Here is a 12,778-nt window from a genome sequence, read left to right as displayed (position 1 = left end):
AACACCAGCATACTACTTCACTTTCTGCAGCAACTGAGAAGGAGAAGAAAGATAGACCACCGAACACGAAAGGCAAAACAACACGTGTCATCGGGACAGGACAAGGTAACGAGCATGCTCAGAACGACCGGAATAAACTTAGAGCAGAATGAAGGTTTACATGACAGAGGAATGAAATAGATCAGAATTAAAATGTGAATAAACCAGCAGCTTACATCGGAATTAAGTTTAATTCCGAATAGAAATTTGCATTAGGAATTAAGTGGTCTTTTTTCTTTTTTCATCAGTTTAAAGCGGAATTAATAAATAAATAAAGAGGATATTTAAACTCCCATGTAAATGCACGGGATGAAAAGAACATTTAAATAAAAAAAATATTGATGATCTATGTGGAAATGTGTTACTTATGCATGTATCTGGAAGTATGAATGTACCAGTATCTGTATTTGTGTGTACTGAGCCATGTACATATTAACTGATCCAATGTATCCACCTTCATTTGTACCGTCCCCCCCCCCTTTTTTTGTTAAGTTAAAGGGCACATTTACACCAGCCTTTCTGATTCGTATCCTGGTCCGTCACTTCCTGCATGCAGCGTAGCATTGCATTGTGGGTAAACACTAGGGCTGTGACGATATGCTTTTCTCAGATTCCAATTTTTTGGGTGCCCATTTGATTTCAATTCTCACAATTCTTCAATATTCTTCAGCTTTTATAGCACATCACACCGTTGTCTTCAGCTTTCCTCACAGATACTAATGTCTCCTTAGACGGGACAAAGATACAGTAAACGGTTGTGTTTTTATTTAAACCTCCCCACCCGCACGCACGCACGCACGCACGCACGCACGCACGCACACACACACACCTAGAAAGTCTGCTGCTACCCTACTGAGACCTGTTGCTGCTCCTTCGGCACCCCTTGGAAAAGTTTCTAAATTAGTTAAAACGTAGGGAAGGAAACTGAGTTGTTTAATCTCAAAATGTTTTGTGTTTAACAGACTGCGGGTGTTCAGATATCCTAATCATAATATCGGGTCCAAAGGTTTTATTTCTCAGCCCATCCCAGTGAGCAATAAGGAACTATGAATCCTTATAAGAGAAAAAAACCTTCACCACAAACACAAACTGAAGCCTGAACCATGAGAAGTAAATGCAGACTGATCAGTCAAAGTGAAAGTCAAGTCATCGGTCGAGAGGACATCAACTTTGTACTAGTTTAGGTTGTAATGTCACAAACAAGGCCAACCTGCCTGATAAAAACACCCCCGGTGTTTCTCATTACTGTGCCAAGGCCCACAGTTTGAGGCATTCAATGGCTAACCAGGCTTACAAACACAACCGTGAGAACGAAACTAAACACCAAGCTGGTTTGCAACTGATATTCAGCTAGACCTGCTTCCCAGTTAGCCATGGCCTGCTGAATGGATTACACAACGCCCTCGGCTCAACAGTCTACCTTCAATAAATCCTCCTAGGATCGGCCGCTTGTCTTCAGCCTCCCTTTTGTGTCAGTGATAAGTTCACAGAAATATCCCGTCAAACTGAAATGAAGCCGTTAAGAACAGAAACCTGGATGAAGAGACAGTAGTTAAATACTGTCACATAACGGAAGTGCTTTGCAGATAGAGCTGGGCGATTAATCCGATTTTAATCTCAATTATGATCTGGGTTTTCAACGATGATAAAAATAAAAGGGTGTGATTATTTTTCTCTCTGCAGTTTCCTCTCCTGCTGTCTTCAGCTGCTAATCGAGCGTCTCTGGCGTTGCAGCGCTGTAAACTCCTCCCACAGCCGCTTTGCTTTCATTCAGACACTGTTGCCAACTTGGAGACTTTCTCGCTAAATCTGGAGACTTTTATTTGTTAAAAGCGACAAATCTAGCAGCTTTTACTGGAGTTATTGGAGACTTTTCTGGTGTTTTGGCGACTGACTTGACGGCACATATTGTTCTGCAGTTACTGTAAGGAAGGAGCAGCGGGAACCTCTCCCGTCCTAAAGCACTCCCAGGCGGCCAGTCTCAGTCGGCTCCGGCTGCAGGTCCATGTAGAATAATTGCAGTAGGTTGTGGAAGTTCACCTAAACATAGTTTATACCATTGTCAGTGACAACTGGCTGCATTATTTTCCTATACATAGTTCGGTGAGTTAAACACTGTAATATCCCTCTGTTACGGGGCGTTACCATAGCAACATGTTAACCAGCTGGTTCAGATCAGCCGTCTTAACAGGTGGTTGAGAGAAACGCGCTGCAGCCTGACAGCGGTTGTTTGAAATAAAACATACATCCAGGCCAACGTAAAAAAGTTCCTATATAAGCGGAAAAAGCAGATTAAACAACTGGAACCGTACATTAGACGGTTATAATGTGCGACACAGAGTCTAGAACACCACGATGCGCAGCGTTGTTTATAAATACTGGATAATTGTGTTAATAATTGAGATCTCAATTTCAGTCAAAATAATCATGATTATAATTTTTGTCATAATCGAGCAGCCCTACTTTGTAGATGCAGGTTAATGATTTCCAGCACCATTAAACTGCACCTCCTGGATCCAAACGTTGCTCACTTCATTTAAGTTCCACTAAAAGAAGACAATTAGTTTGCACTGCAGGGATGAAAACATTGAGATGAAAATGCAATCAGAGGAGTAGTCAGTAGGATTTATAATCAGCTAGCCACAGATAAAGCTGTTGTCAACGCAGCCCTCAACAACAACAACCTGAATAATCACTTCTAATAGTTAATTAGCCGTTATTTAGGCTCATGTGGGCGCCATCACCGGGCTCATTTTGTGGGATTTCCTACCAATCAGCGCTGCAAAAATCCACACTGTGAGTTTTGTCGACTATTCATCACTTCAGAAACACAAACGATTCAAAGTGAAGTGGCACTCGGTGGCCTCAGAGTGGTGGTTAAAAGTCAAAGCAAAACACAACAGCTGGGCGAAAATAACCTGTCTGAGGCCAGTGTTGATAGCAATAAGTTGTGCAGCAGGCTGTTGTGGATTACCAATAAGCAATGCTGACTTGAGATAACGTCAGGTCTTTTCAGGTCAGGCGTAAATGCGGAGATGTTGACAGAAAAACGGACGACATGCATGCTCATATTTTCTCCTGAGAACCTATTACAATAATATATTTGTTGCAAAGAAATGATTTCTGAACAATTATAGGCTAATCTCCGGAGTGTAGACATAAAAGACTTGTTTTAAGGTGGTAAATACTTCGTATTTAAATGCAATCTGTATCATCTCCCCCCCACTGCTGCTTTACATCTTCACGTCTGTTAGCAACACATCCTTCATAAAGGTACCGACTGTCTTGTTGACCCTCTGCTGAACCACACGATGACTGCACTGTCTGTCCCTGAGGACAAGTTCCCATCAACTCTACACACACATACACACAAGGTGTTTCTGCAGTGACTGTGAGACACACTCAAATTTTAGTCAGCTCACAAACCTTCACACACACAAAAAACCTTACCAAGATACATTTCCTCTGCTCAGTTTGGAGATTATTTTGTTTTTAAAATGAAAATTAAACAAAACCCAAATAAAAACCTAATGCAAGAGGAGAAAATCTCTGACAAAGATCCAGAGTTCCTCTGTGTGTGCAGTAAAAATGACAACGGATAAACTTGATCTAACTCCTGGAGCATGGTACAATTAAATTCAATGTAATCTCAGGAAGCTAATGCTAGGAAATGTCAACACCTGGGAGAAAAAAAAGATACTTTACACAGGCTATAAAGCAAAACAATGAGATATAGCCTGCGTGAAGCCATGATCCCTGGTGAAAACAACAAATCACTAACAACATTTGCACAATGGGCGTCCTCACGCTAACGCAACATCAGCTGCTTCAGCAAGGCTGCAAACTTATAGATGCCACACCTGCCATGTAAGCAGTCATTAAAGAAACGAATCAAGCATTAATCTGAGATTGAAATCATCATGTCCCTTTTTCATTGAAAGATTTTGCTCTAGAGGCCGTTACTGGACAGTGCTCGACAGGAAGGGTGGTCAGAGAAAGACGGGACGATGCACAGCAAGGTGACCCTAAGCCGGATCCGAACCTGTGCTGAAGGAGCCGGAGCCTCTTTATTTGACCCGGTTGCTCCACCAGCCATAAACATCCTGTTTTTTTTGTTTGAATACACGAGTCTCCCCTATCAGTAGTTTTCTCAGAACAACTGATGAGATTTTTCCCTCAGATCTGTTTCTGTACTTCCCCAGGTGCAGCTCGGACACACAGGACGAGCTTTACAGAGGTTGCTTTGGGTTTTTGCTTCTCTCCTTTCAGCCCAGTGCTTCGCCAGAAACAGATGCAGCATTTTCATGTTTTTAAGAGCTGTGTAGTGTTTAATTCTCACATTTCTGGACATCCTCTGTGCTTGTGCTAGTCACCAGCCACTGCTAAACTCTGGGAGGAGACTTAATCCTCCTCAGTTCAGGTGACGCCACACAGATGGGAGGCTGCAGCGGTCAAAATTCATTCAACTCATCTATTTTCTAGTTCATTTCACTCTGTAAACGCAAAAAAATCTCCTGCACTGGTGGGGAAAACGGATCCAAGGAAGGATTAGCGTCTTTTCACATTTCAAAGATGGTAGGATCTTAAAACATTGTACTTGTCAAGTACATAAAGTCTATGACAAGTGAATAGACATCTGATCCCACTCAGGCATAAATATTTGACTTCAGAAACTGAAGGGAAACTTTAATAAACACACTTTATAATTTAAGTTTTGGTTGACTAAATCTAATTATAGATTAGTCCTCTAGTTCATTCATTCAACTTTGACTTAAACTAAATCAAAATTTGCTTTCAAAGATGACCAAAGCTCAGGCAGTCGCCCCAAAAGAGGACATTATACTGATTTCTAATCACTGTGTGAAACCCAACTCAAACCAAATGCTCAGCTTTAATCCATAGCTGCATCCAAGCAGCTCTGCCTCATGAGGACCAACGTGGGAACTCTCCTTCCCATCTACAAGCAAAAGTCCTGAAGTTTGATGAAAAAGAGAATAAATAAAGCACACACCTCTACCTTGGCAGGCTGGGGCGTGGAGAAGTTAAGCCAGGCAGGGACAAAGTCATGCTGCGCCATTTAGGTCCAGTGTTTCCGGTCAGTGGATCGAGGCATCAAACCTCATGGCCAGGATCTGATGCAAAGAAACAGAACAAAACAATGGGACATTTTCTTTTTACCATTTTACAAATGAAAGCACAGAAAAACAGATAAAACTCCTCTGATCTGTGTCCATTTTGGATTATATGTCATCTGTTTCAAGTCATTTGTCTGCCATCAGTGATTCTGAAATTCACAGCACGAAGGTCTCCTGCAGGATGAGCTGAAGACGAGACCTATTCTTAGCAGAAGACAACAAAGCTGCACTTGCTGCAGCTGTGGCTGTGAAGCTGATAACGTGTCGACAGCTCGGATGGAAAAACATCTTGAAATATTCTTTTGGAAGAGAAGTTTGAAATATAAATAGCTTACTGCTTTAATTAAAAAAAACAAAAAAAACCAGTCTCGACTTTAAAACCTTTCTGTTCATCACAGGCAGTGAAGAAACGGCTCTAATCATAATATGTCTTGTGAGAACAGCTGGACACATCTGTCCTGTGCAAGTCAACGAGGCCGAACATGAACATTACCCCAGAGTTTGTGGCTCTGAAGTCCTCTGCCTCCTCTCTCGGTCTGGCTGGGCTCGGTTCCTCAGGCTTGTTGGCACTGATCACAATGCGCTGACAGACGGGGAGCAGCACACCGGAAACTCCCACTCCCACTCCGCCAGGACAGTGAAGCCCCTTTCTCCAGAGGCAGATCCCTTCGTCCAGGGTGAAACACTTGGGAGTCGAGTCAAAGGGTTTGCAGGAATGATCTGGAATGGTGATCCAGAGAGCTGGCCAAGCAGGAAAGGAGGAAGATGATTGAAGCTGAAGCAAAAGATGTCTGCAAGAGGCAGGTTTTCCTTCTTTAACCAGAATCCAAAGCAGTCCTTCTAGCAGTCACGTCTCTGATGAAATCTATCCAACTTTTATTCCTCGCAAGCTGAATCCTTCAGTGTTTACTGTCATGAATAAAACTCAAAACCAGTATAGATTAGATGCTGATTGGCAAAAAGGAATTGATGCAACAGGTGTTTGTCCTTAGTGGTGATGAAAAGCCAACCCGTGTGATTTTTTAATGTGAGGAAAAAGTCTGTGAAAATCGTCCGCCCTGAAACATGGACAGTAGTTGTTCAACAGTTCCACTTTGACACCAGATGGAGGAAGAGAGACAGGTGTTGTCCTGCCACACTGTGTGCCAGAAAGCGTCTGAGTTGATTCACCTTTCACCGAATCATTTTAATATCTACTTGATCGCATGCTAAAAAAGAAAAAAAAAAAAGAAAAAAAAAGAAAAAAAAGGAGTTCAGAGACAGTCTTTCATTGGCAATGAAGGTCACTGGAAACCACTGCTCACCTCATTAAACTGGTGAAAAAGACTGTCTTCAATTGAAGAAAAATAATAAGCAAAAAGTTTCAAAGTCACATGACAATGAAGGAGGGAAGGCCCTATGTTACATTGCTGTCATTTTTAGGTTGGGTTAGTGAAATAGAGACGTCGCTGAACGGTGCATCGTCACGCCAGTTCTACTTTCACGTATTTTACAATCACATTTGTAAGACGCCCATTTATACAGCACAATTTCTCTGACTGAAGCAGATAGAGAATTCAGCTCTGATTTCATAGATGTGTGAGGTTAAAAGTCAAAAGGCCTTCATGAGCATCCTTTAGCAACAACTAAACTTTGTCCAAAAGAAAAAAAATAACCTCCGAGGAAACGCTTCATCAACTTCTTTTTCTGATCATGAAAAACTGCGGGGAAAAAAGAGAAAACAAAATAGCATGCATCCACCACTGGTAAAAATGGGTATTTTCTTTCCTTCTTTTTACACGTTATTTTGCCTCCCTCGCAAAAAAAAAAAGAAAAGAGGAAAATTCAGTGCAGTTTTGAATTTTCTTGCCGATGGTTCACAGTAATGTGCACAAGACCAGACTGGATCTGCAATAAAGACACAAAGAGCATTAGAAAAATGATTTCAATACTTCAGGCTCAAATATAAATAGTCACTTCAGTGGTTTACTAGAGGACTTTGCTTGAATTAAACAGAATGCTATAAAAAAAATTTAAAAAAAACCCATTAAAGATGCAAACACTGAACGTATTTCTGTTGAAGCACAGAGTTGTTGTCTGGGTTAAAGTTGATGTTGGTTGACTGAAAAAAAAAAGTTTGTTAGTCTATTTTCAGGCTAAATAAATAAAGCACACATAAATTTTATTGCCACTTTAATCAACCCTCTTAAATATGGTTGCATCAGGCTTTTTTAAGAAGAAAAATACAGTTTAAACTGACCATTTCCTACAAATTTCTGCAGCTAGTAGCTGAAGCATGTCAAGACTATTAAAGAAGCTACTCCTTTACCGAATACTCCTGTAACAACCCAAAATACCTTCAAATTCAAGACACATCCAACCTTACAAAGAAACTACTTTGAACCTTATCATATAATTTGAGAAGTGTGTGAATAAAGCAAAACCACGTCACGACTGTGTGGATCCATTTCACACTGAAATCAGGCTCTTTCATAAAATTCTGTCGGCTTCTGCACGTGAAATATTTATACCAGCATAAAAATAACACCAACTCCATCTTCTTCTGCACTTCTCCCCAAGACTGCTGCATGTCTAAACAGGGCCCAGTATCCCTATGCTGTCTGTAAACATGCTGAGAAACTGGGCTTAAAATCCCAGTCTGAAAATCTTCAAGCATGCATTGATTAAATCAGCTCCAAAACTTAGGCTTTTTGCACAACTAGACACTACAGATAGTTAATGTAGAGTCACTGAACTATATTACGTAACAGCTCAACATCAATGAGTTGGACATAATATGCAGCATAAACTTCACTATGAAACAATTCTCACGTGAATAGCAACGACACCACTGCAGCTATGTTTCAGTAGCAGTCTGTTTAATACCAGGATAAAGTAAGCGAAGCCCACATGCTTCAAAACACTGCAGCAAGACCAATTCAATACTTACACTACACGCACGTTTCACCAAGCTAGCAGGCTAAATGATATGGTTTAAAGTACATCAAGACAATTAAAGACGAAAAGCGGTATCGGTATTTCGTATCTAGTCTGTATTAATCATAAAGCAATAAACATAATAAATCTGTCTTAACTAAATAGCTAGAAAACTCTGTAATTAACCAAGGTTTAAGTTAGCCTAGCAACTGTTAGCCGACGGCTAACGCTACTTAGCCTGCTAAGTCGCACCAACTGAACTGTGAAGTTTTTTAAATGACTCATTGCAGTCATCGAGCTTGGCCAGGTAAAAAACTGTTTGTTAAGTTTAAATAGCATAAAACAATCTTTTTAAGCAACTGTCACAAGCATACAAAGGAGGTAAACAGACCTGGCTCGACTGGAACAACACTGTTTCAAAATGGCTACCTTAGCAGCGGTAGCACACATTTATCTGCTAGCTACGTGCTAGCGAGCTAACTTGCAGTGTTTCATGGCGAAACCGCGTACTTTCTTCTTTCCACAAAGCAAATAGTCCCAGATAGAAAATGTTGAAGATATACATATAAGATCTGCAAACACTAACGAAACTGTTCTTTTTCACAATTACAAACTTCTTGGTGAATAGGGCTGTCGATGTTTGTTTGGGTTTTAGGTGCGCTTACCACTGGCGCTGGCACTGAGCAGACTCAACTGAGCTACATTCAAGAGTTGTCGTCATTTTGCAACGTAATGAAGATCCAATGTGTTTTCCGAATCCAAACTTTCTAAACAGTAGAATTTGTAAAAACACATCTCTTTATATATATATAGGACTAATAAAGCACTTACACTTATTAAGTGACTTATTATCAGACTATTTGTCTGATAATACAAATAATGGGAATTTGTAACTCTGAATACAACTTAATACGTCCCCGCCACTGACAGAAAGAGCAATCGATACCAGACTCTGTCTTACTCAGCCCAAGAAGACAGGCGTTTAATCGACTACGGATAGAATGGCAGCGAGCAAACGACCTCTACTTTAGCTAGTTGCCATTAACTTTATTATTTATTTGGAAATACATTTTATCGACCCAGACAAGGTATTTACTGTAAAAAAAAATCTTAACCGGTAACGTTTAGGTACCTGAGGTTGTTACACCATTTGCATTGTCTCAGAGAATGCTAAGATTGATAGCAACTTTAGCTTGGCGTGTCCATATAAACACATGTAATATGTGTGCATGATATTGAGTGTGTTTTATTATTAAGGCTAACAGAATATGTCTTTTGCAGTTTAGAAATGATGAGATTTGCATCAGGAAGACGGATAATATCAGGGGTAAGAATAAAATGACTTATTGCAGCTGATAAATAGTTAATTAATCCAATAGTAGCTACTGTGTTTGTCAGTATGTTGAGGAAATAATTATATAAACTCCATTCTGATTGTTAATGTCCCAGATTCCGGTGTGGAGATGCATCCAGCAGATTATCAACACACCAAACTGCACATCAAAGGCTCTGCAGAAGTGTCATGTCCACACCGCCGTGTTTCTGCCCCTCAGACCTACTTCCACAGACAGGTTGCTGAGCATCAGGTCCATGAGCTGGCATGCCTCACGTCTGTGCCATGGGAAATCACATGACCCTTCAAATCAAAGCAGCAGCAAAGAAGGTTTTAGCATGAAGGCACTCATCCAGGCACCCAAACCTGCTCTGTACCTCGGCTTCTCTGGGCTCATCCCCTTCCTGTCTGCGCCTCTGCTGATGGCTGCCACACAGTCCTTCTACCCTGAAGTTGCATATGCTCAGATGGTGTATGGAGCCTCTATAGTGTCCTTTCTAGGAGGTGCCCGCTGGGGATTTGCCATCCCTCCTGGCAGCCCTGCTCAGCCAGACTGGATGAACCTGGGTAACAGCGTAGTGCCGTCGCTTCTAGCCTGGTTGGCACTGCTCTGCAAGGACAATATAACAGAGGGAGCCCTCATTGTCATCATGGGACTGGGTCTGTCGCTGCATTATGACCTGACCTTGCTGCCTGGCTACCCTGCCTGGTTCAAAGCCATGAGAACTGTCCTGACTCTGGTTGCCACCTCCTCACTGGTTGCTATGCTGGCACTTAAAAAATTCTGCACTGAGAGAAAAATAAAAGAAATTCAGAAGTGATTTAAGGAAAACTGTTTTTCACAAAGCCATCTGTACTTAATAAAAGTTCAAAGATTGTCCAGGATGTGCAGACAGCTTATTCATTCTGACAATTTACAGATCCAGTTTTTACCAATTATATGATGTTGGAAATATTTAAATTGAACTTTTTTTTTTGTTTTCTGGACAAATGTGGTTTAAATTTTCTTTTTATTTAGGATATTGGAAGGAAAGGCAAGTAAAATTTTCAGCTTGAGGATCCTTCATGACAATCTCTGCAGGTTAAAAGTACACTACTAGTCAAAAGTTTGGGCATACTGGGTTTAAAGTGTGTCCAAACTACATAGGTTACTTGGAAATAGATGTTACTATAAAACATTTGAAATTGTTAATAAACATCTCTTGAATAGATACATATAACATTGTCAGCCATATTTATCAAATAAATATAAATTATATAAATATGTTAGTAAAATGGGTCTTTTGCTAGTATGACATATACATATAATATATTCATCAGTTATGTAATAAAATATATGAATAGACATTGTTCCTGATTTATTGAGCATGTAATAGAATTATCTTTTATTAGTTTTTTTTTGTCAATGATACATTTACTTTCATTTTTTGCTTGCCTATAATGTGAAATGTTCTGCTTTCTGTGTGTCGGACCCCGGGAAGAATAGCTGCAGTTTTGCTGAAGTTAATGGGGATCCAAATAAAAAGATAAGATAAAGATAAGGTTTTTCTAAAGGAAATGCTTAGTTGTAGAGAGCAATGCTGCAAAAATTAAACAAAAGTTTTATGTGACAATAAAGTTACATGCAGAGCCTTCAACACCATGACCAGACCTGCTGGATCTGTGAACTAAATGATCAAACCCTTAAAGATGCATACACCAATTCACTCAAAAAATGGGGTCCTTCAGAACAAATTTGATGGAAAAAAAGTGTAAATGTCTATGGCAACTTGTATCAAAAGGTACAAGCATTCATGCATGTTGGTGATGGCTGCAAAGCAAAGGAAACATTACACAAACATCCACTTTAAATCCATCATTAACAGATTCGGGGGTCAAAATCTAAACCAGAAATTCAGCTTTATTGTGCTATGATGCTTAACGACAGAACAATCCCGCTATATGATCTGCGGCAGTCCTATTTATAAACATTCACAAAAGCTCATTTCTAAAAATGATCAAACTAAAAGTGCGTCACATCTCTAAACGTCCTACATCATGAGGATGTGGACAACATTGGACAAGAAACGCCTCCAGGAGAACCAAGAAGGGGGGCTATTTGACTCAAACAGCTTCTTAAATATTAACAAATCAGAAATTAGATATAGACTGCAGTCAGAATAGTTGGAAGCACAAAGGCACTAATTCTAGCTTCACTATTGAACATCTGTTTTGTTGTGTTGATCGGTGTTACAAGTTTGTAAATAGTTGTGGGTAACACGGCACATGCATAGGCATTTACTCTTCAGGACATTTTTACTTTTAACTCATCAAGATGTGGAACTAACTGCAGGTGATGTCTGCCCGTTACTTTAATAACTGAACTCGTATCATTCTGCCAAAGAAAAATAGTTCCTAACAAGTAGGATCCCCTTAATACATGAAAAGTGTTTGAGGGAAAAATAAGTGGTTACATCATGTTAGCTGGTTAAATGATGGCAGTTTTGAGCCCAACCAGCAGACACTTAGTGGAGTAGCTGTCCTTCCACAGTTTAAAGCGAAGTTCGTTTTGTGAAGTTAATTAAGTCAAAAGTGAAACACGGCGTGCAAAAGTCATTATTTTTGTGGTGTATCATTTTCAGGAGTTGTTTGCAACAGTACATGTCAAATAATACTGGTTTCGCTCCAGTTGTGTAAAAACAAGATGAGCTAAATCAACCAGTTAGCGGAAAAAATTCAGGTAATTATCTCTAAATAAATATGTTTTGTAATTCAACGTTCAGAAGTTAGACTGCAGATGCCACGACAACTGACAAGCAGTGGAATTTACAGCAGGATATGTTCACAAAGTCTCCTGTAGAAACTGAGCTGCTGCTGCACGGCTGCGCCAAATATTCAAGTTTAGAGAAAAGACTGAACATGAAACGTAAAATGTCCAAACGTTTAATTTGCTCACACTGTCTGTTAGGTTCAACAGGTTTAACCAAGATGTACCGAAAACACCTCGCACTTGTCTTTCAGGGACAAAAAAAAGCAGTGCACACCTCATCACATCATAGCCTAGAATATAATTCTCAGTCCTCACAAGCAAACTAGTTCAACCAAAACACTATCAAAGACATTGTTAGCTCTCCATCTGCATGAAAATGAATGAATATATAGATATAATGTAATGTAACTTCTGAGTGTTATATTTTATTATTAACAGAGCAAAATTTGGATTGTCTTCATTAAATCTTACTCCAAGGTTTTTGGAAAGTTAGCAGCCGTAGTGTACCAGGAAATGTCTGTCAGCAGTCTAAACCTATCGCAGCATAACTAAGGGATAGCTAGATAGCTAATCTAACTATAGGACTTATCAAAATATTTTAACTTA

At 39.9% G+C, this 12,778-nt stretch overlaps 2 protein-coding genes across 3 annotated transcripts in view; one reads left to right on the top strand and one right to left on the bottom strand.

The window, feature by feature from the left end:
* gpbp1l1 (GC-rich promoter binding protein 1-like 1) overlaps positions 1 to 8,739 on the bottom strand; it is a 28,727-nt gene extending 19,988 nt beyond the window's left edge. The window contains exons 1-3 of one of the 2 annotated variants that reach the window (XM_079243065.1): positions 8,482 to 8,739; positions 5,668 to 7,061; positions 5,051 to 5,171 (exon numbers count right to left, since the gene is read on the bottom strand). In XM_079243065.1, coding sequence (XP_079099191.1) covers positions 5,051 to 5,116 — 66 coding nt within the window. In that variant the 5' untranslated portion in view covers positions 5,117 to 5,171; positions 5,668 to 7,061; positions 8,482 to 8,739. The remainder of the gene's footprint in view (positions 1 to 5,050; positions 5,172 to 5,667; positions 7,062 to 8,481) is intronic. The other variant, XM_079243066.1, reaches the window with a different exon arrangement.
* Positions 8,740 to 9,046: 307 nt separating this feature from the next.
* On the top strand, positions 9,047 to 10,695 carry LOC306758794 (transmembrane protein 69-like). The gene is made up of 3 exons (XM_079244183.1): positions 9,047 to 9,178; positions 9,372 to 9,417; positions 9,540 to 10,695. Exons 2-3 carry the CDS (start codon positions 9,379 to 9,381, stop codon positions 10,242 to 10,244), a joined length of 744 nt encoding a protein of 247 aa, XP_079100309.1. The 5' UTR covers positions 9,047 to 9,178; positions 9,372 to 9,378; the 3' UTR covers positions 10,245 to 10,695.
* Positions 10,696 to 12,778: the final 2,083 nt, after the last annotated feature.

The sequence above is a fragment of the Telmatherina bonti genome, assembly GCF_933228915.1.
Source record: "Telmatherina bonti genome assembly, chromosome: 7".
NCBI classification, from domain to species: Eukaryota; Metazoa; Chordata; class Actinopteri; order Atheriniformes; family Telmatherinidae; genus Telmatherina; species Telmatherina bonti.
This window is presented reverse-complemented; position numbering and strand designations above follow the sequence as displayed.